Genomic DNA, 27,410 nt, shown 5'->3' with positions numbered 1-27,410 from the left:
GTTGTAGTAGAGCAATGATGTGCTATATTAAATAGAAATTTCTAATATATAATACTAATTCACAGGCTCCTGTTCTGCACTGATTGCACACATTATGAGCATGCCTGTAGGATTTACCTTAGCTATCCTTTAAATTACTCTGATCGGAGGAAGGATTGGAGTAAGAGATGGGACTCCAGTTTCAAATCAAGTGATCTGTACTCAAGAAATCTTACTGAAAAAGCAAACTGAAAAGGAAAATTATACCTAGAGCTTCTACTCCACTTTTCCTCTGCATTCAACATGTACACCTCCCTGCAAGCCACTTAAAACTACCCTTGTTGTAGTAATGCTTTTGAGATCCGAGTGCTCATAGAGTTGCATTATTGATCAATTATTTTTCAGTAGGCAAAGAGGCTGCATTACAAATACACTTACTGCTCTTCTAAATTGTCCTTATGCATCCTCACATATGTGATAACTGCCATGCATCATGACTCCCTAACAGATTGAATCATCCTTTCTTAAGTATTTATCTTGGCAACCAGAGATAAAAAATTTAAAGGCTACCACATACGCTGTGAGCATGGCAACTAAAATGAAGAAACATGGAAATATTTGGGCAAAATTACAGTGTTTAAAGAGTTTTACTGAATGGCTGTCAACCCACAAATGAAAGGAGGAATAGAACGCCATTGTTATTCTGCAAAGGAACAAGGTGTGGATGGTTTTGGCTCCTAAATGTGAAACATCAGGGATGGAAGATGAAGGGCCTATCTTGGTAAGCTGACACCTTTTTATTTAGTAGTTTTTTCACAGCTAAATGCTGCCCAGAGAACTTACAACTGGTGTCTGTCATTCTAGGAAATGCTGTGCTTAGCAGAGTTATGCAGTCCCTCCCAACCTCCTTGCGATTCCAAGCACCTTTTGTTCTTTTGTTCTGGGGATCTTAGTAACTCCGCAGCAGGGGAGAAAGGACTTTTTTCTGTGTGTGCATTATTGCAAGTTGAATAGTCGCATCTTAAAATAAAGTTAATAGATGATGGTCAAAGGCCTCTTAAAATAAGCCAAAGTCATGTTTTTTTTTTTCTTTGAGAAGTCTGCAAGTTTGCAGCCTTCTGGACTAAAAAAGAATTCTAAGAGAAAGCAGTACATAGGCTTTACATCTCTAGACATTTTTGAGGATGTCTTTCTTCCATAGTCCACTACGTTAATTACGGTTTTGCTGCAATGAATCATGCCTTTTCATCTTCACCTTCTCTTAAAGTTACTACTAGCCCTTCAACACACCACGTGCCCCCTGCCCCCCCCCCCCCCCCCCGAAAAATAGTAACACTCCTTCCTATCTGCTACTCCATTCAGACTGTTATTCTGTTAAACTCACGAGGGACTTGGGGAAAAAAGATGGTCATCTCCTATTGACTCTCTACTCATAGTTGGTTCTATTAGTATCTTGCCAGAAGATACTGTTCCAACATGGCAATGCTTATAAAAACTGTTCTAATATAAGGTATTATAGCTCTACTGATTTCAATACATTGCCTTTAGTAACAGTTCATACTGGCAGGGGTTCAACTCCAGTGACTGTGTAAGGCCATATTGTTCTTTTGAGACGGACCCTGGTTTTGTTTACTTAGGAAAGGAATTAGTTCTTCTCTCCAGATATATTGTATCAACTGTAAAGTCATGAATGGAAGTGCTAAAATGAAAGTAGATAATTAAAAGTATTTAAACGTGTTTATTTTACTATATTTAATCTTTGTTAACCAGTTCTTTACTTCTGAAAGACTAAATATACTCCTAACATAATCCACACAGTGAGATAAGAACTGACTGTTTTGGTTACTCTGGTTGCAAAATACTACCGAGAGAAGGCCAACTGACGCTGCTACGGAGGGGAAAACCAGAAGGGCAGATCCAACTGAGGTTTGTTTCTCGTTGTTTGTGTGTAAGGATGGGTGGAGCATGACAAGAGAATTAAATGTATGCATTGGTTAGAAAAGACAGAAAACAACTGCAGTCAAACTGCTGCTTTAATTTAATGTATGTCTTCATTATGCTTTGTGGCAGAGAGTGAAGAAGAAACAAAAGGACCCCTTGGCTAATACATAAACATGCTAACATGACCACCTTTTTGTTCCTTAAACTTGTACAAGTAATTCTTAGATGTATATCAAAACTGTGTTGTAAGAAACACTATTTAAAATTCTGTCCTCCCAATTAATTTTTGCTTCATTTATACAATATTCATTAGAAAACTGTACAAATACATGCCTTCTGTAGAACCTGTAAAATCTATGTTGGGAATGTTACCTACCTAATTGATCAACTGTGACAGTTTTGAAAGTCGGGGGATATGTGAGGAAGCTCCATGGTTTATATGTCAAGATAACATTTGCAGTCATTTAATTCACAGTTTAATTCACATCTATGAACTAACTCTGCTTTTAACTACACAGCTAGAAATACAAACTAACTCCACCAAGTGTAGTCAAAGTAGTTTCTGATGCTGTGGAACATTGGATCTTTCAGGCTCTGAATTTTTTCCCCTTCTTAAACAGGGTGGAAAAGAACAAAGGGGGTAGAGAACAAAAAATCTCTACCAAGGAGATTTGTGACCACCAAGGCATTTTTTGTATGAATATTTAAAGTATCTCATCTGAAAATCCGTACAGAACTGTCAGTTTCTAAAATATGAAATATGAAATAGTGCTGTGCCATGTCATTGAGATAGATGCTTTTTGTGTCTATATGGAGATCACACAAGCAAAAACAGTGGCAAAATTGTATTTCTCACATTAGTTATGGTAAGAGCAAAGGTCTAAAACTCCTAATATGCAGGAGTCGTTGCAGTTCCTTAGATAAAAAAAAACCCCTCTTTTTCAGGTATTACAGTGGTGGACTTTATTTGCTACACTGGAACAGAGTATTTTGAATAGAATATTTGTAGTGATGCAGCGTAAGCATGCAAATTACTGAGCCATAAAATTGCTACTCTGTGTTGTCTGGAAAAGCTGTAATACAACATCTGTACTTTTATTACCACGTAACTTAAAGACTACAGTCATAGAGTGGGAAATTCAGTAAGAGGCTAAATTTGAGGCCAGGTAACTCTTTAAGAAGTGAGGTAAAGATACTTGCAGACAGTCAGCAGAGACCCAAGATTACTACGCCTTCCCGTTGTCTCCAGGGAGAAGGTAAACCCCGGAGCTGTTAAGCCAGAGCTCAGGCGGTAAGCGCGCGCCCTAGGCTGTGCCTCCCAAGGAGCAGCTGGCTCGAACACAGACCCGTCCTGCCACACACACATTGCTGGGAGGAGTGCCGGGGAGCCCCCGCGGCCCCGGTGCTGCCCGCCGTGGGACGGGCCGTGCCCGCTGCAGGCAGCTCTGGCCGTGCCCACGCGGGCGCCGCGTCCCGCTGTGCCTCACGCCCCACCGAGCGAGGCCAGCTGGGGCCCGACACCGCCCTTCGGTGCGGAGACCCCGGCGGAGAGCCGGGAAACGTGTCGGAGTAGGGGATGGGAGGGACGGAGCTCCGCGACGCCGCCGGCCCTCGCCAGGAGGAGACACGACCCCGCCGGCCCTCGCCAGGGCCGTTCCGCGGCCGCGCGCCAGCAGGGCCCGTGTCCGCTCCCGAGGCGGCCGCCGCGGTGCCGCCCGCGGGGGGGAGCTGCGCGCCCGGCGGGGCGGGGCGCGGGCCTCCAGCCGGCGGCCGCCCGCAAGGCGCGGTGCGGCACCGCCCCGCCTCGCCCGGACGGGAAGCGGCGGCGCGCAAGGCCCGGCGGGCGGAACGGCGGACTGGAGGGCGGCTGCTCGGAAAAGCCCGGCTCCTCGGAAAGCCCGGCGAGAAGGCGGGGGGAGGCGGCCGGCGGGCGCGGACGGGAGGGCGGCTGTCCGCAAAGCCCGGCGCGCGGATCGCGAGGTTGGCCCTAAGATGGCTGTTGTGCGCGGGGCGCCGTTGCTGTAGCGCCGCGAGGAGCCGCCCGGCCGTCTCGCCCGCCATGGAGTGCCCGCACCTCGGCTCCAGCGTCTGCATCGCACCCGACTCGGCCAAGTTCCCGCAGGGCTCGCCCTCCTCCTGGTGCTGCAGCGGTGAGTGCGCCCGGCGCGGCCTAGGCTGCGCCGGCCCTCCCGGCCTGAGGTGGCCCAGCCGCCCCGCGGCCCTCCCGCGGCGGGCGGGCGCCTCTCGCCGCCGCCCGCCCGCTCCTTTGTTCCCCGCGGCCGGCGCGAGCCTCGCGGGGCTTCGCGGCCCCTCGGCGGGAGGGCGCCCCGCGGCCGGGGGAGGGCCTGGGGCCGCGGCGGAGGGAGGGAGGGACGGAGGGGCAGGCTGCCCCGGCCCCACACCCCGCTGGGGGCCGCCCCGCGGGACCCCTTTCTGGGGGGGGGGGGGGGGGGGTGTTGCTACTGCGCTGCTCCTCCACCCCCCCTGCTCCCCGCGGACCGGCCGCCACATGTCCCGGGGGCGAGGGGGGTGTTGGGGGGTGGCCCCCGCGCCTGCCCTGGCCTTGCCCGCGCAGCTTTGTCCGGCGCGGCAGCGCGGCCGGCCGGCCCGGGGCGGGCAGCGGACTTTGTCTCCGCCGGGGGCCGGCGCCCCCAGCCCCGCCGGGCGCGGCGGAATGTGAGAGCGCGGCTCCGGGCCCCTTTTGTCTGCCGGGGAGCTGCGTGTTAGCCCTGCCCAGGGGAAGCCTGGCCGCGGGGACCGCGGCGGAGAGGGGCCGGTGGCTGCTGCGGGGGCAGTGTGTTCTTTAAACAGTCTGAGGTTACTTTTTTTTTTTTTTTAGTAAACATCTTGGAAAGGACTTTAGAGAGTGTAGTTTTAATCGGACTGCCGGGGCTGAAGGCGACGCTTGCGCCCCCCCCCTCCAATCCAAGGAGCAGCTCAGTGAAGGTGGTCGGGGGGGCCGGGTCTGGGAGTCACGCTCACCTTCTGCTGTGTGGGTTGGGAGGGGTGTAGAGGTCATCTTTTTTTAGTACTTAGCTCGCTGATTTAATAATGCAAATTACCGTCTTTGAAATGTATCCCGTCTTCAGTACTGTCCCTCCCATGATCTTGTTTGTTCAGGGGCTTTCCCTTTAAAGGTGCCGTGCCCAAGGCGTTTTAAATTTAGCGTTCTAATGGGTCATCGCACGCTCCTACACAGATAACCTCCGGTGATTGCTGTCACTTTTGGTACATGTTGTTGTTTCTTCTAACTGTAATGTATTTAGTTATGCTCGATATGACAGTAGACACAACCAAGTATGTTTAACATGGGAAATAGGCCCCACTTAGAGAAGCAGTGTGACTTCTTGTGCCCGTGGGCACCGGAGAGAAAGCCTCTTTCGGGAATGACCGATCAGGGAGCACGGAAAGGCTAGATGTATTTGAAGGTGTTCCTTTTTTTTTAAAGGAAAGCTAGTTGTCCTTTGTCTCGCAGTATCGGTGCTTTCGTGTGGGAAGGCTGCTGCTTACTTCAGTTCTTCCCTGATTGCAGTTTCCTGGAGCCAAGGTGTGGTAGTGCTGCTGCTTCCTTTGGCAAAACCAGTTGTTTTACTCTGTAATGCTTTTGATTTTAGAGGGAGTACAGTTTACAGGGGAATAATGTGGAGAATGATTAGAAGGAAAGGAGGAGTACAGGAAAATCTGTTGTCCCTAATGTTTTTCCACTGGAAAAAAAATTAACGACTAGAAGTCTAACTGTAGGTTCATCTGTTATCTTCAGAGTATCAAGGGTAAGCCGACTTGTCAACCAGAAGCATATGGCAGTAGGGAACCACCCTTCAGGCAACTTAAAAAAGATAAAATTGCCAAAACTAAAAATACATGCTCAGGTGTTAATATAACTTATGCATGTCAAAAATTAGCCAGTTTACAGCTACAGGACCCTGTTAGGCACGCTGCTTCTCAACAAAGAAGTTCAGCGATTAGAACAGTTTTTTCTTTGTTGTTCAGAGGTGTTTTTCTCAAACTGGCACTTAGAGGGAGAGCCAGTTGCTGGGCAGTCAACTGATTTATTACGGCTGGGAGGCAGGAGGAAGGTGCCGAACACTTTGGGGAACTGAATAGACTGATGACGATACCGTGTCTAGGGGAGTGTCTCTGCTTGCTCTGCTTTTTGAGAAAATTAAGATAAGTCACACAGTACTCACATAGATAACTATTGAATTCTTAACAAGTGGCTATAGAGGAAGGTAGGTGCCTTGAATTTAAAGCATTCCAGTGAACAAACAGCAGGCTCTTGTTACTTTAAAGCAAATGAAAATTCTTCTTTTTGAAACTGGATTTTGCATTCCTACTAATACAGTAAAATATAGTGCCTCCCTGTTTCAGTTCCAGCTAGTAATATGTGATTATTGTTACATTAACTCCCTAATGGTATATAGAGCACTGTCTCTTTCTTGTTTATTCTCGTTTTAGTGAGATTAATTTTTGTAAAGATATGTAATACTCGTTTCTTGTTTGCTGCTTTTGCTGCAACTTGGTAATATAAGATCAAACGGAGAAAATGCCGTGTATAAATTAGTATCGTCTCAAAATTTAATGCATTTTCTATTGCTTCTGATGCTGTTTGCTACGGTTCTGTGGGCTTAGTTATCTTTGTTGGTGGTGTTGCCTCAGTTGGAGAAAAATATTTAGAAGGTAATTTTCTGCAGTCTGTAATAGTAAGGCATCTCTCGTGAAGCACGTTGTGTTAAAATGACTCAGAACTTGTTGTCAGTCCTGTTCGGAGTTGCTGCTGACCTTTCCAGAAAAGGGGAGAGTAAGTGAAGATACTGATGTAGGAAGCTTTCTGGCAGCCACGTGACCTGCCAGTGATAGCAAAACATTGCAGAATAGGTTGGAGAGCGAGTTCTTAGTTCAGACTGCCAATGACTATTTTTATCATTGTCCTGTGTTTCTGTGATTTGAGGAGCTGGAATTGTCATGCTGAGTGAGTGATGCATATTGGTTAAGTATGTTTTCCTTGGCTCTCCACAAAAAAATCTCCTGATTGCAACAATACTTTCACAAGGCACTTTAGAATGTTGTTATTTGATACTGTATATTGTGTCATTGTATAATAGAGCCGTGTTGCATTTGACTCTGATATTTGGAAGCTAGCTTTACTGAAGTTAAGGAGTTGATTAGAGGAGAACGTGCACCAGCCTGAATTGCTCTTTTGGCCTAAATCAGTTCCCCTTGAAGCTACCTGACAAAGTTGTTACGGAGGTCTTGTGATGAAGGAAGTCTCCTAAAAAAGCAGGAAGCACTGACAACAAGTGTGTTGATCTGAGTATGAATGCTTTTGCTCCAAATTAAAAAGTATATGTTAATTTTTAAGTGTCTCTAGGACGTCTGTTACGTTATTGTTGTGTAGTTTGGAAGTCTGAGAGTTTAAGCACTCCTGTTTAGAAAATGGCATGCTTTCCCCTGAGTATTTAATCCAGTCAGGCATGCTCTGTACAGTAAGCGATGCAGAAAGCAGCACACATTTGCTTTGAGGAGCTTTAAGACTATCAAAAGAGAGCACAGAATGCCTTTTTGCAGATCCAGAGGCAGTTCGTTGTTGTTGTAATTGAGCATTTAAGAGGAGATGAATATATAAAGTAGAAATTGTACAGAAACTGAAAATGGCTTTTAATCAGTGCTGTCACGTGAAATACTGCATGCAGATGTCTGCTAATTCCAATTAGAGTGCAGTCTTGCCGTGCACTTTAATTTCTGAAACTTCTGCTGAAGTTGGAAGCAGAGTAGCTGGAGGCGTTGGCAAGACTGCAAAGTGTCACAGACTAAATCAGTTGAATTTGTATGATGTGCCACACCTTCAGCACTGTTGTGCAAATCATGTAATTATGAAAAGTACTCTGGAACAGCTCAGATGTGGTATTTCTCAACAACTTTTCATAGACTCATGAAACCACAGGGAGCCATGCCTCACCTAAATGAGATTGCAATCTTCTAAGCACACCTGTGCAAGTCTGAAGAGTTTTTACAAGTTTTTTTCTGCATGGTTGAGGATTCATTAGTTCTCAGTGGACTCATTGATTGTTCAATGTATAATTTGGAGTTCTTTTTTTAGAAAAACAACTGCAGACAGATAGAATTGTGTCTGCCCAAATGGAGATATGGTGTTTTGGTTGTTAGTTTTGGGGTTTTTTTTGTGTTTTTTTTGTTGTTTTTTTTTTTTTTTTTAAAGGGGAATTGTACCTCTGAAGTACGCTTAAAACTGTTGCTTTTCAGCTGTCAGTTGAATACATTTTTTTCTTAAATAACGTAATTTTGTTTGATATTGAAGAGCAATTCTGGCTGTAGACTGGTATTTCCTCCAAAAGCTAAATATATTTGCCTGGCATCTGTTTCTTGCATTCTAACTTCTGTTGAATAAGAGCTGTAGCTTCACAGTTGGTCAGAAACATACATTGTGGCATTTGCAAATGACGTTGGCACCATAAAAAGTACAGAAAGCGAGCATGAGGAAGCTGTTTGAGGCCTAGTGAATGATGATTATGGTGGAAATCCACATGCTGAAATAATGACTTTTTTTCTGTGTTTGAAGTAATTTACTAAATTACTTAGTAAATTCAGTTAGTTCACAATAACTGAATATCACTGAATGCTTTATATGTGAGAGCAAATGTGTAGAGGCTGAGTAGGAGAACTTTCAAGAACATGACTGTACTGAGTCAGACTGCTTTTGATGGGTTTTTTTTTGTTTGCCTCCCCCATCAGTTTTTGTTTTTGTTTTCTCAGTTAAATCAGTTACACTGTTCTCTTTTCATTGGGGTAGGTAACAGCATTCTGCCGCACTGTGTGTTTTGGCATTGGACTGTTGCAGTCAGTGCCAAACAAATCCACTGTAAAAGCTCAGGTACACAGACTTTAACCATCTTGGCTTTCCTTTTCATCTCAGCTCCTTGTTACTGTTTCTTCTCCATCTCCATGAGTAATTGTCTCTCCTTTTGCTTTTTCCTTTTTATTACTGGAGGTCCTCATTTCCTCTTTCCTTCTGTTCTTACTAGAATACAGGAGAAGGAGAGAACTCACCAAAACTGGAGAGGGGTAGGTAGGACCTTCTTCCTGTGAAAAATTCTGTTCAGTCAGCTACATGTAGGCTCAGGGTAAGCTCATGGGCCTAATGGTCTGTATGTGTGAAGGTTATTTGTCACACTACATCTGAAAAATGAATTTGGCCTGGGAATTACCAGCTTTATGCTGAAATTTAAATAACAAAATAAGTATGTAAAAAAAGAAGTTACCTTTTTTTTATTCAGTCACTTAAATTTAATTTCAAAGTTGGGTAGCCTTTCATCTGTTTCTCTGGGTCACTGCAATGCAGGAATGCTTGTTAGTAACTGCAGATTTTATAGGTTGTTATATTTGGGGTTTTTTAGACTCAGTCTTGTTTTCCTTAAAACTGTTTGGTTTGTTTTTTTTTTTTTTTTTCCGATTTGAATCGGTTACTGACTGTGGGGGCAGTAGTTACCTTTGCCTGTGTGATAGAGCATAGTGCTTTGGAACCGATTCTATTAGAAGATGGGGTAAGGGTCTCAATTTCGGTCTTAGAAGCTAGAACTAATTTTCCTTTTAATTGCAAAAAAGGGGAGTCTTTGTTTTCAAATACTTGGTATCTTTTAAAAGTCAATAAAGTTAAATTGATGTGATTAATATTTTCTAGATTTTCTTTTCAAAAATGTGTTTATGCTCAACAAAATCACAATCCATCACAAAACTTGACTGTTAGCTGAGGAACGAGACTGCTTCAGAGGAAAGTAGTCAGTCAGACATTTAATACGTTGTCTTTGTTTAGAAACTTGACCTAATCTTCATAATGATTTTGAAGATAAACTGTGAAGGAAAAATTTTACTACCGACTGCTCCAAAGTATTTAATGATTAACTAAAATCAGTGTTTTGAAATGACTCTTTAAAGTGTACCGTATGGTAAGGAGACAGGATAGTCTGAGGCATTGTGGAAATGGGGTGTATAAGGCACACAAGTGTGTAGGGGAGAGACTCATGTGCATGGCAGACTCTTGATTTATCCACAGATCAGTGCAAATCTCATGACAGCTGGTTTAAATGTAAGCAGGATAATTTTCACCTGCCTTTCCCAAGCCCTTCAAGATGTGCAGGTGTTAAACAAGATCAATGCATTATTCTTTGTTTTTCTGATTGTTGCTAAGGTGCTAAGGCTGACAGAGTTAGACTAGTTAATTTTTTTGTCACATCTGTGACTGAGGTTCGTAGGGTGAAAGTTTCAGACCCAACGTTTAGAATGAAATTAAACTTTGAGCCATTTCTCATTTGATAAGTACCACTCACTTCATTTAGTAACCTGTTTATGCTTTGCTTTCTGTTTTAGCAAACATTCATTACCTAGGTAAAAAGTGGTTAAAGGCCATTAATTAGAATAATCCATGGAGATTAGAAAGTACAACTTCATCAGAAATTTAGATCTGAAAACTAGTTAAGACTTTCCTGATTTTTATTTTGAGATTGTTGGAGGAAACAGTTCTTACTGTAGAGTGAATTAGAATTACATCTGATAAAATACTCACTGGTTTATGGTGTCCTTGTTATGGGAGCGCTGTAGGATTTTGTGTCCTTAATGATTCATTTCCTTGATTATAAGAGGGTGTTTTAAACTGTACGTGACACGATGAATACACTTACCACTCGGCAATCTTAACTGGTATGTCGTCTAGTGGTTGGGTTCCCCACCCCCCCCTTGGAATATCTTGCGTAATTTTGGATCTTGTAAACATAGTTACGAAATTTCTGTGACGGATTTTATTACGCATTTGAATCTAAGCACAGTACCCACAGGCAACCTGGCAAAAGAAGGTGATTCTTCTTCTGGAAGTTAGCCTGCCCCCCCAATATTGCAAGTAGACAGCTTTTTAATTTTAAAGCGACATGGTACTGTCAGACTTGGGGGCAGAGGTTGGAGGTCCTTATCAATACCAAACAGGCAGATACTGATTTTTCAGGGTAGCTCATACGTACGTTATTTAGGATTCTTTGTGAATGTAAGCATCTGCTTGTCGGTGTCAAGATACAGGTGCATTTTCTCAAGATAGCCATGACCCTTTAAAATTTTTTTTTTTAACCTTCAGTTGATAAGTTCTTCATCTGGTAATGTTTTTGTCCACTGAGCATTTGATTTCTTTTTTGGTTAGTAATGTGTCTTTTCCTAGTATTGGGGAAATAGGAATGAAACAGTGGGGGCTACAAATAAATAGATTAATCTCTAGATTATATAAAGACACCAAGAACCCTTCTTGCTGTCTTTCCCCTCTTTTCCCTCCTCTGTCCAGCTTGAATATTTTGACCTGCGATTGATTGCTAACTGACTCAAAGATTCCTTTCCCTAAGGGTTTAAAAACTACATTACACTGTTGGCTTTGCTGTGTTTTTTCTGGCTGCTGTCTGAAAATGAATATTTGTGTGTCTCACTCTAACATAAAGATTGAATAACTTTTTTTTTTTTTCTTGGCATGTTACCACTATAATGAGGAACAATATCTGTTTTCCTGTGAGGGCTGAAAGCATTTAATTTTAAAATATATAAGTATATATGTGTGTAGGTATGTATTTAAATTTGGATACTAATTAGTTATCGAGGTAGCCAAACCACTAGAAGTTCTTTTTAGAGTGTAAAGAAGAAATAGAGGCAATATTTTTTTAAAAAAATGCTTTTGGCCACAATTGTTCAGTAAAATAAGCCTGCTACTGATGTGTTACTTGTGCAGGAAGATCAGCTGCTGACATTTCTTGACCTACAGTTTGACTTGACATGTAGAAAGACTAACTTACTGAAAAATAAGGCACTACTGTAGCCTGAGAGCTAAGCATCTGTGTGTGTGATTGGTAGTGCTATAAGTGACCTTATTGCTTTACCATAACAAAAGCAGGAGCACAGCATGCTCTGTATGTCTCTGTATATTGCTGCTATAGGTGGTCTGACTTTGGATTTGCACCTCCTCCCCCCCCCGCCCCGGCTCAGCCCCCAGTTCGTTTAACCACTTCCTCAGGAACTGACATGTCTGTTTACACTGGTTGAAAGAAGTTTTCCTTGCCTGCATGTCTGCTTTTCCATACTGGATTAAGAATATAGGCAAATAAAAAAGCACGCATTTTTTAACTGCCAAGTTTTTCAGTGTGGAATTCTGATTGCATAATCAAAATACCGAACTTTAAGCCAATGTGGTTGAGCGTAACTGGGGAGGTGAATTACATGCAGATGAAGTTAATCACATTGTTCTCTGACAAACATTCTTCAATGTTAGGAATGTGTTGGGGACTTCAGTGACCTATTTATTCTATGAAAAATTGTTCACCTACCCATGTTTCATATTCTTACTCAGTAGTTGCTTAGTATGTCTGAATTATATATGGTTTTCCATTGTAATAGAGTGGTTCACTGTAACCATCTGTGAAATTTCTTATATGAGACAGAGCGATGCTTTTATTTAGTGACAAAGAGGAGGAAACCACATGTACCATTATGCATGAGCACAAACGTTAGTTGTTTTCTTAAGTTCACTCACTGTCACTTAATGACTTATTATTTGTTTTCTCACTAAAAATGTAATTTTTTCTGGTTTTGGCTGAAAGATCACAGCAGAAGAAATAACTGGGCTTTTTCCATAGCTGTAAGGTGAGGGTAGTTTGCTTGCTTGTTTGTTTCTTCTTTAAATGTTCTTCAGAGTCTATTTAAATTCTCTTACATTTGAACGGGATTTGAGTCAGGCTAAGACTTGATACTGTTGAGACTTTCATTCATTGTGCATCTCTTTGTATGAGGGTATGAAACACTGAAATAATGGTTAACATTTTTGTATTGTTAGTAACGCTTACCAGGAAACTTGATTCCATGTAATTTCTCTTGCTTTGATTTAAATGTAATTTAAATTTCATCTGTTCTTATCTTCTAGTATGTGGGTGTTAGCTGATTTTAAAGCAAAACATTTTAAATAGTGTAATTAAAAACCATTTCCCCTTCTGTCTGGTTTCATTTTGACTTGAATGTTGTTTTTCTAAAATAGGCAATAAAGCTGTCTAACATGAAACTTACGTAAAATATTGTTTAAATAGAATATTTTTCTAATATCAGTGTAGAAGTTCAGTGTATTTATGAACTTCTTGTAATGGGTCTGAGGGTAGGATAGAAGGAAGAGCTTTATGTGAAATGAAGTTTGAAAACAAGTGGGAATACTCTTTAAAACCTGAACAGTAAAACAGCTGGCTCGTAAGTAAGGTGTAGAACATGTCTCTAGTTTTCAAAGCCTGTAACGTTTTCTCCTGCATTCTCTGTCTAGAATGGGGCTTTAGCTTACTCAAAGGTTTAAAAAATACCCTTGTAACATTTACTTCCTTTTTCAGTCACCTGGTTTTCATTAGAGTTACTCATCTGGAGTTGACTAGTCTTAAGTTCTTAAAATGTAGAGCAGATACTTTTACCAGATGTGTATACAGTTTAAACACACCACTCCCCACCCCCAAAAAACCCCAACCCCAAACAAAAAAAAAAACCCCAAGTCAACAACCATAGACATGTAACTCAGTATTTTAAGTTCTGGAACCTACTTATAGATTATAAAATAATGTTAGCATTCTGCTTGGACATAGTGTGCTTCTGTGTGTGTTAATGCCTGCCTTGTCTTATGGTTTTACCAAGGTGTTTAGTTGAGATACTTGTTTCAATATTTTTGATTCCTCCTGAATGTAAATGAACAATAGGGTTAGGTAATAAAGCTTGCATGTATACTTGTAGCAACTGCCTTTTTAAATGCAGAAAAGAATGCAAAGTCAAAAACTGGGAATGCAATCAGTTGTGTTAATACATGTGTCCTAAGTAACTTATATTGCCTGTTAGGAATTTTTACATGCTGTCTGTAAAAATACTGACTTACCTTGGAGGACACCTGTATTTTTTTTAGACTTATTTGATTCTGCTAATAAAGTGTTTTTTCAGTGCCAGTGTCCAATTCTGCACATATCCAGATGTCCTGTAGTCTTGACTGATGATCTGATTCAAATTTCTGCCCTGAGGAGCTGTTTTACTGTATATGCTGGTTTATAACCAAGTTTATGGGCCAAAAGGAAAGCGTGCACATGACTCTGTAATGTTGTGATTTGGACAGTTCATTGTAAGTGGAAAATCCTTGATTCCAGTCTCAAGTCTAATGACTGAATGTTTCATCTGGTGGATTTTGAATGTAGAATGCATGGATATTCATTGCTGCAGAGACTGCAGCCTAGGTAAAAGCTGTAAATGCTAGGCTTGGTGAAAGTCACACATTCTCTTGCGTTGTCTCGCTGTTCCCTGAATAACTACTTACTCATGGGAAGTGCCCTCTTTAACAGAAGGAATTGTCAGTCCTTCCTCAGCACTTAGGAGTACTCTGGAAGGAAGGTCTTCCAAGGGTAGTACCCGTGTGCATGAAACCTGAGGGATTCATGTCTTGAACAAATGAGAATTGTGTGGACAAAACTCCTCAGCTGATTTAATCAGTCTTTGAAAAGATGATGTGCCTGCATCCAGAGGGAGTTTGAGCTGTAAATTCCAGTGGTGGGCAGAATCTTTTTGCAGCCCCAGCATATAAACCCAGAGGAAGAGGGACCACATCCAACATGTTTGTCTCCTTTGATGTTTCTCATAGGCTAACAACTTCAGTAATTCCCTACTTAGAATACCAGCTTTCAGAGATGACTCTCACAGGTGCCTGATACCTCTTGTATATTGCATATGGGAAGTTTTAGGTGTTTAACTCGAGCTGTTTTGGTGCAAGTTTTCTCTCGCCTTTACTTCCAGATCTTTGGAGGAGTCAGCTTTTAGTCTGATTCCTTAGACCTGATGTATCACAGACAGAAGGATTGTGTTTCACAAAGCAGGGGTTTCACATAGCAGGGGTTTCACGTTCTGGTATGCAGATTGTTGCGGCATTTTTCTTCACAAGTTGTTAATGGAGACTGCCCAGCTCTCTTCTGCTGCGTTTGTCAGGTTTTTAGGGCCAAATCGTAGAGTAACATTGTCCTGCTACCAAATTTTAGTTAAACAGGGCACTGAGGGATTGCTAGGCAAAATTAAGTTAAAGGTATGGGAAAGGAGAAGTAAGTCTCTTTCTCTAGAATACATAAACAGTAGTATTGCTTTTTTTTGGTTTGAGATGCCCGTGTGTGTATACACACATGCATGCATACAGCATGTATACATGCTACAGATACAGCATGCTGTACATATGTAGCATATATACGTTTGTCACCGAGTGCTTATGTTCGTGGGATGATTTGCTCAGCACAGTGTCCGTATAGCAGTGCAGCCACAGCGATGGAAATACTGTTCCTTGTGCGGGTGCTGAGTGGAGCAACAGTGTCCCCTTTCAGTTTAGCTGGTATCAGTATGGCTGACCTACTATGTTGACATAAACTGAACTGAAAAAAGGTACTTAGCCCCAAGATGGTCATTATGTTATTGTAGTTTAACCGTATAATTATACAAGTAAGATAGTAGTGTTGGTACAGCTCCTTTTGAGAACGAAGTCCAGGCTGTTTTGTAAAGGCTGTGGAGACTATTGGAAATAGTTTAGTGACCCGAATCTTGTTTCCATTCAGTGTGCTTTTAACAGAACGACCCAAGTATTGCTCTTATTGGGCTGATACTTTGTGGCCTTTTCTTTAGTGCTGTAGTAAACGTCTATTTTAAAACTTGGACACAAGCACAGTTCTGTAATAGCTATGGCCTCAGGTCACTTGTGCTCCTGTGCCTGGCGAAGTTGCCAGTTTGTGTTGATCACATGGCTGTGCTACTGCCAGAACTCTGGTGGACACTGTATCTTGCAGGTTTCTTAACTTGGCTGCCTTACAGAAACTGCTTCCTGTTTGTCTCCTCCTCTTCCTGCTTCTTTTTTCTTTTGCCAGTTTCTAAATTACACAGTGTGATATTTAAACAAAACTGTTAGTTTCACAGGTTGTTTGTGTACTTTTACGGAGTTGTCACTTTCCTACAGTGGAAATCTGCAGCTTTGTTCTGTAAGGAACACGGTGTTTGCCAGGAGCCTTCATGCTTCGCAAGACTGCACTTGGAGTCAGTTTTCAGTAAGGAAAAAAAAAAAGTCAAGATTCAGAAGTACATATGTGAGTGATCAGGAGGGTGAGATGGGGTGGGGGCCCTGTGATAAGAGTGCCAAACTGATTAGCCATATCTTAGTCATTCTACTTGGCATAACTCAATGAACGTTATCAGGATGATTTACAGAAAGTGGAAGCTGAAGGGACGTCTCTGAATGTTCCCATAGTTATGTATGAGTCTGTATGTAGTGATGTTTGATTGTTTGCTCTCTTGAGGATGGGCTGATATTCCTCTTCCTTTACAGAGGGCTTTGTAGGCTGTATAACAAAGGAATATTCGGATTTCACTTAGAGAAATTATTCTGTAAAAGGTAGTATTTCCCCTTGCTATTACGTGATGAAAAATTACATTTCTAAGCTTCTGAATAACCTGATATTGATGTAAAATGGCAAATGACTTACTGCTTCAGACAGCATTGTAGCATTGCAGACTTGCTTTCCCTTTTCTTTTGACATGTTAGTATCTTTGCCTAACCACTTGAAGCTATTCTAAAAATAAAGCAAAATGAGACAGTTGGTAACCATTGCAGCAGGCAGTGGTTCAAGCTGAGAAAGCAGCCCGTGTTCCTTAGCCTGTATACCAGTAAATAAGGTATAACAAACACAGATAATTAAGGGGTTTTTAATGTGGTTAAGATGTTTGTTGAACATAACTTTATTCCAAAGTAGGGGGTGCTAATGTAGTGTACCCCTCTTCCTCTTTTTTTAAATAGCACTAAAAAAAAAAAACCCCACCCAAATCCCAGTTGGAATCTTGATTATTGAAGGAAGACATATGTACCTGTGCAGACTGGGTTTGAGAGTCTTTCCTTATGATTTGGTGTAACTGTCTGACCTGAAAGTCCTGAACACCCAAGTCTGTTCTAAGGGCCAAGTTCCAGGGCTGTGTAATGTGCTTTAAATTGAGAAGGGATTTGCTATGGATCTATGTCTCCTGTTTCTGGTCTACTTTTAAGCCCAGTGCCTTCACGTCAGTACCACATCTGAAAGGGATAACATGCACTTTCTTTGCACATGAAGCCAAACTGTCTACCTTTCATTTAGATTAGAAGCAGTTCAGGGCAGTGACTGCACTTGTGCTGTGCGTTCCATGGTGCCTGTCTAGAGTCCTGACTATGGCCTGAAGCTCCCGGCCTAATTTAATTTATTAATAGTAAGTAACAGATGGTAAGTGCTTCAAGATCTGAATTGAGGAATACCTAGAGAGCCAAGCTTTAATGCAGGTATCTACAAAGGCAACCTTGGAGAAATACAGAATGAAATCTTCAACAACCTTTAAAAAAATCAATTGAGTAATCCTCTCAGAACAGAGCAACTCTAGGTCACAATTTTAATACTGGCTTCTGTGTTTAATCTTAGTGGGAGTCACTTCCGTGTTATTTGAGTTCTTTGTGGGAGGAGATGTTTGTGCAGGAGATAAACTACACATTTCTAATGTGATGCAATTGGAACAAAGTTCTTCCTAAAAGTTAAAGCAAACAAATGAGCCATCTTTTCCTATTCCCTGATATGAAAGATGGAAAATTTTAGTGGATGCTGTTTTTTTGGCATTGTGCAGAGTTGGTGGACTTGGTTGTTGGCTTTGTGCAGAACACTTAAACCTGGTGCTAACGCTGCAGAATGAGCACTGCTTCAGTACGATTTAACACTTGACAAGCAAGCAGTGCAGGTATTTAAAATACCTGGATGTGAAACTGTAGTTGTCTGGCACGTGGTGAAAAGTAAGACTAATAGTTTGCATCGTAATGCTTTGACCTACTGGTTGAGAACCGGTTCTGTCCACAGATGATAATGTAGTGAAAGCAAAAATGTCATTTCAAAGTGGGAGATTTCTGCTGGGATTTTAATGCTAGGAAGACTGTTTCATGTTCCTGGCAAGGAAAGTGTAGGGTAGTGGTTTGTTCATGCAGCACTTAAGCTGTGTTTAACCGTGTGAATAGATTCGGCTTCTGTTTCCTTCTCGTTAATTTTTTAACTTTCAGTTTGTGTGATTCAGGAAAACAAAATTGTATCAGGTTAGACTGGTGGTTCATTTAGTCCATTTTTAACTGATGATGGCTATTTAAGGTCTTCCCTTTCTCTTCTGGTTGCCAGTGCCAAATGTTGATTTTCTTGACAATTTGGTCAAATTAGACAGACTTCTTCCACTTTTCTAACTTGACATGCAAGCTCTACCTGGCTGTCCTCTTGCAAGACTGCAAGATTACCATCACAGTTGTGGGGACCCATCAACTTTAGAAATAGGAAAAACCAGAAAACTGAGACCTGTGAGAAAATGTGTTTCTCAAGTAAAGTAATAATTGCAGCAGTTGAAGAAAACAATTCTGGAGTCTTTTTTACTGAAGAGTTTAAAGTAGTTACTTTAAATAAGATTTCTGTGGAATGTGCTTTTTTTCCAGCAAACATAGTAAAATTCTTAGTTTAAAACATTCCTTGGATTGGGCCTGTGAATTGAAATCCAACTATTTGTAATAATGAATTCAAATCCAGAAAACAATTCTTAAAGAAGCACTGTTAGCTAGTTCGTTTTTCCATCTGATTGAAATAAAAAAGGCAAAATCTAATGAAGTGTATTAGCTCTTTTAAACAGCTAAGCTAGTCACTTTTCTCCTGATTAAAAATTGACCCCCTCCTTGCTTTTTTTTTTTAAATTAGCATTTAATTTGATAAACTTCTTTCACTCTTGTTAGCTTGATTTTTCTCTGATAGTCTTTGATCTTAACAGTTTGATATGTACCATGGTTTGTAGCTTGGTAGCTATTTTTGAGTTTTGCTGGAAGTCTGAATTAGCCTGTTTAGGTGATCCTGCCCTGGAACAGCTTCTGTGCATGCTTCAGTTTCCCCAGTTCCTTTTTCTAAGGTGTGACTCCAGACAGAGAAGGTTGTTTTGAGGCTTTTCCACAATAAATAACAATATAATAGATTTTCATGTATGGTAGGATTTAATCTTCTCTTTGCCCCTTCTTCCCCCCTGGCCTTACAGACAGACTGTCATGTTTCTGATGTCATGTTTTTCCTCTGTGACTCTTTTGACTGGCTGCTCCAAGGAGCAGTTATTTATACCGTGTAGGAAAATTAGGTGGTATCACACCCTTTTGTATTTTGGGGATAATTTTCTTTTTATTGTTGTTTTCTGTCCTTGCAGAAGTGCACTTAGCATTTTAATTTTTTTTTCTCATCATATTAGTTGGGTATTTGAAAGTGTAATGCTATTTCAGTAAATTCTGTGGTAATGGATAGTTGTTAACAATTTTACTCCATTCAGATCTAAGCGCTGTATATCGTAGCATCCTTCCTTCAATGACATGATCCAAATAGGAATTCCTCTCAAAATTTGAGGGTTCAATATCAATTTAGTGGTAGGTCCAAAATTGCTATTGTTTATAAAGCTGCATATATGTTTTCTTGACTTGACTAATGGAAATTTTGCTCTGCTTGCCTGTTTTAACTGTGTTCTGCCTACATGGGTTATTTATGGAGATTTTGTTTCTAATCTGAATTTGCAGACTTTGCTACTGGGTTGAGGTAGGAGTTGGAATATCCCATTTCTGTGACACCTGGGATGGTGTTTCATTATTTTCTAGTATCTGCTGTTCTTTCCCTTTAAGCCATTTAGCTTAAAAACATCCATGATTGTTTAAGTTTTCTAGACTTGGAAGACAGCTAAAAACTTAGATAACACCTTCTGATGTCTTGAATGGATCGGGAAGCTTAGCACTGTTACATTTTAACCTTCCGGCTTCTTGCGCACGACTGGAAGGGTAAAATCTTTATGGATAAAGCCTTTACCAGCACTGCAGCATAAGAATACCTATTGTATAAATGGTGTGTATTATCATGCACTGCACAGTAATTTATTCTGTGTGCTTCTTATAAGATTGCCAGGCTTTCTTGCAATATTTTCTTTAAAATGGCATCTTGCATAATAAGTTTTACAAAGCAGAAGTGAAGTGGCTTTTTTCCCTGTGTTTGGTGGACTGCCTTATTAAAAGCCAAAAGAAAGGTTTTTAAACTTCTACCAGTGTTTTTACTACTTGTGCTTCTGATATTTCTGTATTGTATTTCAAAATCAGGTAGACCTCATGTGAATGTAATACAAAATAATTTAAATTTTTCATGGGAAGTGACAGGTAAATGTGTGGCCTGCGGCTAAAACCCAAGCCAGAAGGCAGCTAAAGTGCTTTAGTGTCAATAGCTCTTCAGTCTGTTAGTTTAGTCCCTAATATAGGTTAATGAACATGACTGGCTATTTTATATAACTGTGCTGCTAAGGTGGAGTCAGCAGAGCTATTGCTAGTGCTCAGGATGTGTTATACAACTGTAATATCAGGGCCAATTCATTTGACGCTTTTTTTTTTTATTTAAATCTTTTATAGTGTGCCGGTCAAATAAAAGTCCGTGGGTCTGTCTGACGTGCTCAAGTGTCCATTGTGGAAGGTGGGTACAAAGTGTTAGTGTGCAAATCTTTTAATCAGACCTTTATCTTTTTCCTTTGTTCCTTGACTCTGAGACAATTAATTTGAAATTTTCCTGAAAGCCTTATCATTCCCTGGAATAAACCTTTCATGATCTCATTTAACACTATATGTTTATATGAAACACACTTCTCTACTACATTATGAGAGTCCAGAGATTATACTTAACATTTTTTTTTTTTTTCCAAAAGAAAAGTGTACAGTGAATGGGATTGCTCAGCTCAAAAAGTGCCCAGAGAACTGCTGATTCAGTGGATTGTAGTGAAGTTCCATTCTGTAGAAGATGTTATTGCCATAACATATAAGGACTAGCTACCATCAGAATTCCTTCAGAGTACACCTGTTTTTTTTGTCTGTGTTAGTTGAAGTACACCAAAAGAATTTGTAGAGGAATGATACAGTCAATGCTGTTATTTGTCAGGATAATTGTAGAAATTTGCTGCTACAGAAATGTTTGAGATGCGCATATTAATGAGAATGAGTTAGTGTTGACATTTAGACAGTATGTGAGATGTGAACATGTTTTCATCTGTACGGTAGCATCTGTGCTGGTGTGCTTTTGTTCTGGAAAAGCATCATTAAACTTAGTGACTTTGTCTTCTAAAGTGGATTCAATAAACTCCAGGTTTTGTTTCTTTGATTTGGATAGCAGTAAGTGCCACAATTTTAATGATGTCTCTTTTTCAGAGTTTTCAGCACAAACCTCTTTATTTCTCTTTTTATTCATTTATTTCATAAATTTATACTTCGTGAGAGCTGAGAGGGGGAGCTACTTCATGTTATGTGATGGTGTGAAATAAATAGTTTGGAATATTTTACTTGTTACTAATTTTTAATAAATATTGCTGTCCACACATGACCTTTCTTGTGTGCAGTTAGTAGACATTGAGTCGGTTATTTATGCAGTTTTGAATTTCCGAACTGCTCCCATCCTTAGAATGGAAAATAGTTGAATGAAAAGAATGTAATATACCTCGTAACAGGAATACTTCTGAACATGAAATCACACAGCATATTCTTCTGTTCAGATAATGTTTGAAATCAAAGGAAGAGAAATAGAGCTTTTCAGCTCTTTACTTGAAGTACATCCTCCAGGTTAGAGTCATTGGGAACATTACTGACCATGTTATAGCAGCAGAGCATTTCTGGTGGAAGCATAGCTTTATAAACCTGTCATTTGCACTGTTAGGCAGAAAATGAACTCCTGCAAGCACAACTGTCTCATTTGGATTATGACATAATTGCTGCAGGATTCTGCCAGCACAGCAATGTCAGTAACCCCGTGGCTTCAGTGCCTTAACTAGCACAGCTGCATTAGCAGAATTGTTTACACCTGCATGTGGGAACAAGTGCAGAATACGAAGACCTTCATGTGGAGCATGTCCAGAGTTCCTATCTGTTAGTGTTACGGAGTTTGACAAGCAAGAAATGGGGGAGGAGGGAATTCACCTGAGGTCTGGCCACGCACTTCTAAGTCTAAATTATTTTCACCTGATACTTAGGGCTCTTGCATTTGTAATGAGACTTTTTAAATGAAAGATGCTTAATTTTCTAGATCTCAGATTTTGAGTGTGGAAATGGTTGTTGTGTCAGCAAAAGAGCTGTAGGATTTTAGATTTCTCTTTCAGTTATGTGACCCCAAGCCCCAGAGCCTTTCAAATTAATGAACTTTATAAAATGTAGAATGCTCTAATACTAAGCCGTGCTGGAGAATGGGAAAGCTTAAAACGGATGTGCTTTCATACTGGGGTCAGCACACTGTTCAAGTAATCACAAACATGATGAGTGTTGAGTGGAGGAAAAAGTAGAGCTGTAAGAAAAGTATATGGGAAAGCAATGTGGAGAACTAATGACATTACAGGTATGAAAAAAGGGAGCTAATGATTTTCTTTGCTGTGAGGTTGCATCAGTCTGTTAAGGGCCCAGATCCTGGGGTTTGGTGCAGGGATGCCAGTTCGTGGTTGCTGTGAAGGAGATAGAGAGATGAACTTTGTACAGTGTGGGAGAGTAAAGGGGTAAAAAGTTAGAAAATTTAACCAATGTTTTCACACAGGTGAATTGTCTATTTTAATGCCTGTCTAAATACTGGATGATTATTAGGCTGCCTTTTTTCTTACTTTCAGTGAATGTTGGTTAAGTAACTGTTTAAAAGTATAAGACTTTTTGTTTTTCATTTATTTTAGATATGTGAATGGCCATGCAAAAAAGCATTATGAAGATGCACAGATTCCTATGACCAATCATAAGAAAACAGAAAAACAAGACAAAGTTCAGCATACTGTGTGTATGGATTGCAGTAGTTACAGTACATACTGGTAAGGGTTTAAATGCTGTAATTTGAAAACTTTTACATACTAGAAGGTGAAAACTGTAGACTACTGTGAAACATTTTTCACACATTTTTGAGCACTTCATCTCTTGATTTCCATACCTGGCTGTTTAAAAACAGCTATGAAATAACCCTCTGCTTCTGCTGCTGCACGTGTATTGTAGCACTGATTGCGACTAAACTCCTGCATTTCAAGTGACTTTAGCAGAGACGTTTTGAAATAAATGCTATTTATGTGGTTTGGAGATGCTTCTCTTTGCTTTGGGGTACGTTGAAAATCTAACCTTTTAATTGCACAAGCTGCTGTTTGTAGTTACGCCTTCCATCAAATCGGTGAGCCTTTCATATATCCTTTATTTGACAGAATATCAGAAAGTAAAGTAGTACACTATAGTTCTTGCCCAAGAGGTGTGTATGTGTGTGTTTTGTTTGTGTTTTTTTCCCAATACTCATTTTTTTTCTTCACTCTGAAAGAAAGGCTTCTTTCTTTTGGAGATTTGGTACAGCCTGTATGAGTTTGGAAAAAGGATGGATCCTGTTGGGAAGCAGCATCAACTCTGTGGCAAGATTAAGTAGCAGCATCACAGAAGTGATTCTTTTCACAGAAGAATGGTCTGGGCTGATTTATTCTATCAGTTTCTTAGAATGAGATATGAGCACTGTTTAGGGAGATTTAATAGTTATGTTGTTAATGTTGGGTTCCCCGTCTTCCTTGTTCCTCAGAGAGCAAAGACTGAAAGTTACTGAAAGCAATGCTGTGTGTTCAGCATCTTCCACCCTCTTCACCCCCAAGCAAAACTGTTGATAGCTGCTTCCCCATTTCCTCTTAACTTCACGGTGTCCCATGTATGTTGTTACTTGTGCGGTGCGGCAGTGCAGGATTTGAGCAGTGCAAATCTCAGGGAAATCTGTGTTACTGTCTTGTGAGATTACTGAGTATACAGCTCCACTGATGTTCAAATAATTGGGTATCTTTTGTGTACTTCATCACGGTTTGCTGAGGTTTGGGTATCTAGTTTTATGAGGAATACTTCTGTAACAATATTTTTATCCCCTGCAAGTAAAATCACAGTTAAGTGGTCTCACCTGAAGAAATTTTGTTTGGAGCAACTCAAAAATTATTCAGGATGGTACGTGCAGCTGTACGGATGTTAAACATAGAAGAAAGGTTTGAGTAGCTTTGTGATGTGTGGGGATTTTGCTTCTGTTTAGATATCATTTAAATGACCAGCATTTTTATCTGCTTCTATGTGAACACATTAGAAAACACAACATTTTTCTAAGTGATACATATGCAGAGGTTATCAGCATTGGAACAGTTGTGGGAAGCTAATTCCACTTTCCTGATTAATGCAGTTGATAACTGAGTTCTACATTGTAGCTTTTTCTTTCGTTTGAGGTATGACTTGTCTCCTAGTCACACTGAAGGTAATAACGTGTGGAGGAATTTCAGCAGGGTATTTGAAGTCATGATTATATCTCCATTTATTATGACAAACAGTATGACCATCTTGCTGAGGCTTGATGAGTTATACTACTAGCAAGTCAGAGCACCCTGCTGACCTTATCCCAGACCCAGTAGGGGGATTGTAAAATGGTGACAGCCAAACTGAGGACTATGGGATCTATTACTGAAACAAACTGCTTGTGAGGAGCAGGTAGGCATGCTCTTAAGAAGCTCATTGGTGTTTCACAGCATATTTGTGGTAGCACAGATGAGCAGCAGTTTAACATGTGATGTCTTTTCTGCTGTAATCAAAATGGAAAGATGAGTTGTCTATGGATGAACTGGAACTAATTGTGGAGAGCTTTGCCTTGGGGAGTTCCTGTTGTGTGTCATTCACTAGCAAATTATAACTCCTGTGCTCCATGTGAAGCTGAGCAAGTTTCAAAAGCAGTGTATCTTTGCTTTCATTTAGGATATTTCAGTTTTTCCCCACCTGATAATCGGAAAAAGATACCTGGATTTGTTACTGCACCCAATTTTTTCAGTGGAAGTGAGCTTAGATGTGTAAAGATGAAGCAGAAAGCATTCAGGCCAACTTCTGCCCCTTTTTTTCAGACAGTACTGTAGGGGCTGCTGTCAAACAGTGCTTACCAGTTAAAGCAAATAGTTGGGTGAATTTGACTCATAGCTAGCTACTGTGGAGACTGAATTTTGAAATTTTATTTGTTAGCTTCTTCAGTGTAGACATGACTGCAGTAGACAGTGCTATGTTTATGCAATATTTCTTTTAAGTGAACTTCTATTTAAAGATCAGTATTTTATGTTAGCAATGTGGGCAACCACAGAAATTTGAAAGTCAAGAAAATGCCATCCTAAGACTTAATTGAATTTTACTTCTGCTGTAAAAATAATGGAGATATTTTGATGCAGTGCTGGCTTTTATATTTTTATTTGCAATTTTGCTTACTGCACAGAGTTAAGTAGAATATTCTTGTTCTATTTTTATCCTATGGATCCCTATTTACTCTGTTACTTAGCTTGCATGATAGTAGCAGTGAACAGGCCTGTATGGGCTCTTTTCAAAGCAGAAGGCATTTAATCCTTTGCTTTTCTTTGGCCATGTCATAAACTTTCATGCAGTCATGAGAGTACAGTCCAGGGTTTGCCTTAGCTATTCTTGTCAGTCCAAGGGGAAGAAATACTATGTGACTTTTGAAGCTACCCTGGTTTATTGAATTTTGTTTCTAGCTCACATGCAATCTTGCTGTAAGCCAAAACCAGATCAAGCAGTCTCCTGTAATTGCATTTCAGAGTGAAAGTCTAGGTGTGTATGTTTTCTTTTATGTGATCACAAGCCTTCAACATAGCTTTGAGAGGAAAATGCTTCAGTTCTGGTAGGCTGATGGTTATTTTTTTTTTAATCTGAGGTGAGGTTTTTATTGTATTTGTGAGTTTAGTAATGTTTTGAAAAATACAGGCATGCTTGAGGTATCATTAAGTATTGGGCAACTAGGGGTTTGCTTTCCAGAGGGTTTTCATCTTTCTTCTACGTCCTCCTGTTCACCTGTTCAGTCTTGACAGTGAAAAAAGTTGAGAGAATGTTAATCTTTTATTTATTATGAGAACACAACTCTCTTCTTGATTCTTTGGTCACTTTTGAGACAGTAGATGCAATATTGAATATTCAGACTGAGTTATGTTTGAGGCCCTAAGCGCTGAGAAAAACAGACTCCTGAATTCCACTTTTTGGAGTTAATCAGCCTTTCAGTTAGTTCTAAAGTACTAAGCACAAAGAGTTTACAAGAAGTACAAATCTCTTTTCTCTTCAGGCTATTGTACGATGCTTTCTCCTGCTGTGTCAGTGGTGGTTTCTCTGTGCAGAAGTAAAACGATACATGTTAAGAAGCCTGCTTTCAGAAATAGGTTTCCTGAAAGAGGACTCTCTTGCTTTCTTGGTGCTAGTGCACAGACAGTTGGTTAGCACAGAAGAAGAAAGGCTGTTCTGTTTATGTATTTGCATAGTATGTTTCCCGTGTTCATTTAATCCTAGACACAATTTGCAGGTCAGATTTCTGATCCATTAGCCTCCTTGTTATCTCCTAAAGGGACATGCTTGTGCTAATGTCCCGCCCCCCCGCCAAGTGTTTAAGTGCCAAGGAATTAAAAAAAATTCTTTTTTAGTCTTTCGTTTCATGATGATGGTTCTATTTAAAAAACAGATTTACTGTGCTAGCACATGAGCATCCAAAAATGAGATTGCTTTGGACCTTTATTTTGCATTCTGCAGTCAGTGGAAATTAAAGAAGGTAAAAAGCCTTTTATCAAGAGAGTAAAAGTTGAGTTCTTAGTTTACTCATATAAGGTGTTAGCACAACTAAGGAAATTTGGATTTTCATAATTTTTCTTGTAATTCTTCAAATCCAATCAGGGCCTTTAAACATAGCATGAAGTTCTGTAACCTACTGAAACGGCCAGCACTAAGTGTAAGTGTTCCCCAGAGCAGCACATACCTTCACTGGCTTGCTGCCATTTTAGCAGCAAAGGAGGCCAGAAAAGACCAGGCCTTGGAGGTGGCAGAGGTGCTAAAAATAGAAAGTGTACAGAGGAAAATATTGCGCTAATCCATATAAGGCACCCTCCCCAAAGCATACAATTTGTTCTGTACAATTGCTGTTAAAAGCATATTGTAGAATTGCTGTATGCAAAAAGGTGTATTGTTAATTTGTGATAATCCTGAGGATCACAAACATCTGGTTTGAATGTTAGTTTTGCATATAGGAAGTAATCTCTCAGCAGTTTACTTTTAAGGTGTGTGTGCTTAGCAAATTCTAAGCTATTAAAGCAGAAACTACTTCCTTGGCTGTTTACTTCATTTATCCAAAATAGTGCTGTTATTTCTTGTAGAAGTGCTGAATCCTCAGTGTTGCAAGGGAGGTGGTTTAAAAAACCTGCCTGTTAAAAAGAGAAGAATCATATCTTGTTTTCAAGTGAATCTTAAAATTACTTTTCCACTTGTAAGGACCCTGACATTTAATGATGTATTTGGTTTTATCCCTCCATCTCAGGGAAAGTGCTAACTTGCAATTTTA

The 27,410-nt window shown here is 40.4% G+C and overlaps 1 protein-coding gene across 5 annotated transcripts in view; it reads left to right on the top strand.

Moving 5' to 3' along the window:
- USP3 (ubiquitin specific peptidase 3) overlaps positions 1 to 27,410 on the top strand; it is a 102,662-nt gene that overhangs the window by 52,927 nt on the left and 22,325 nt on the right. Inside the window, exons 1-3 of one of the 5 annotated variants that reach the window (XM_074880978.1) lie at positions 3,681 to 4,070; positions 20,447 to 20,507; positions 22,729 to 22,860. In XM_074880978.1, the coding sequence (XP_074737079.1) occupies positions 3,980 to 4,070; positions 20,447 to 20,507; positions 22,729 to 22,860 (284 nt within the window). In that variant the 5' untranslated portion in view covers positions 3,681 to 3,979. Of the gene's footprint in view, positions 1 to 3,680; positions 4,071 to 6,867; positions 6,890 to 12,578; positions 12,598 to 16,018; positions 16,038 to 20,446; positions 20,508 to 22,728; positions 22,861 to 27,410 lie in introns of those variants that run through there. The other 4 variants (XM_074880979.1, XM_074880982.1, XM_074880980.1 and 1 more) reach the window with 4 other exon arrangements.

The sequence above is a fragment of the Strix uralensis genome, chromosome 11 (assembly GCF_047716275.1).
Source record: "Strix uralensis isolate ZFMK-TIS-50842 chromosome 11, bStrUra1, whole genome shotgun sequence".
In the NCBI taxonomy this organism is placed as follows: Eukaryota; Metazoa; Chordata; class Aves; order Strigiformes; family Strigidae; genus Strix; species Strix uralensis.
This window is presented reverse-complemented; position numbering and strand designations above follow the sequence as displayed.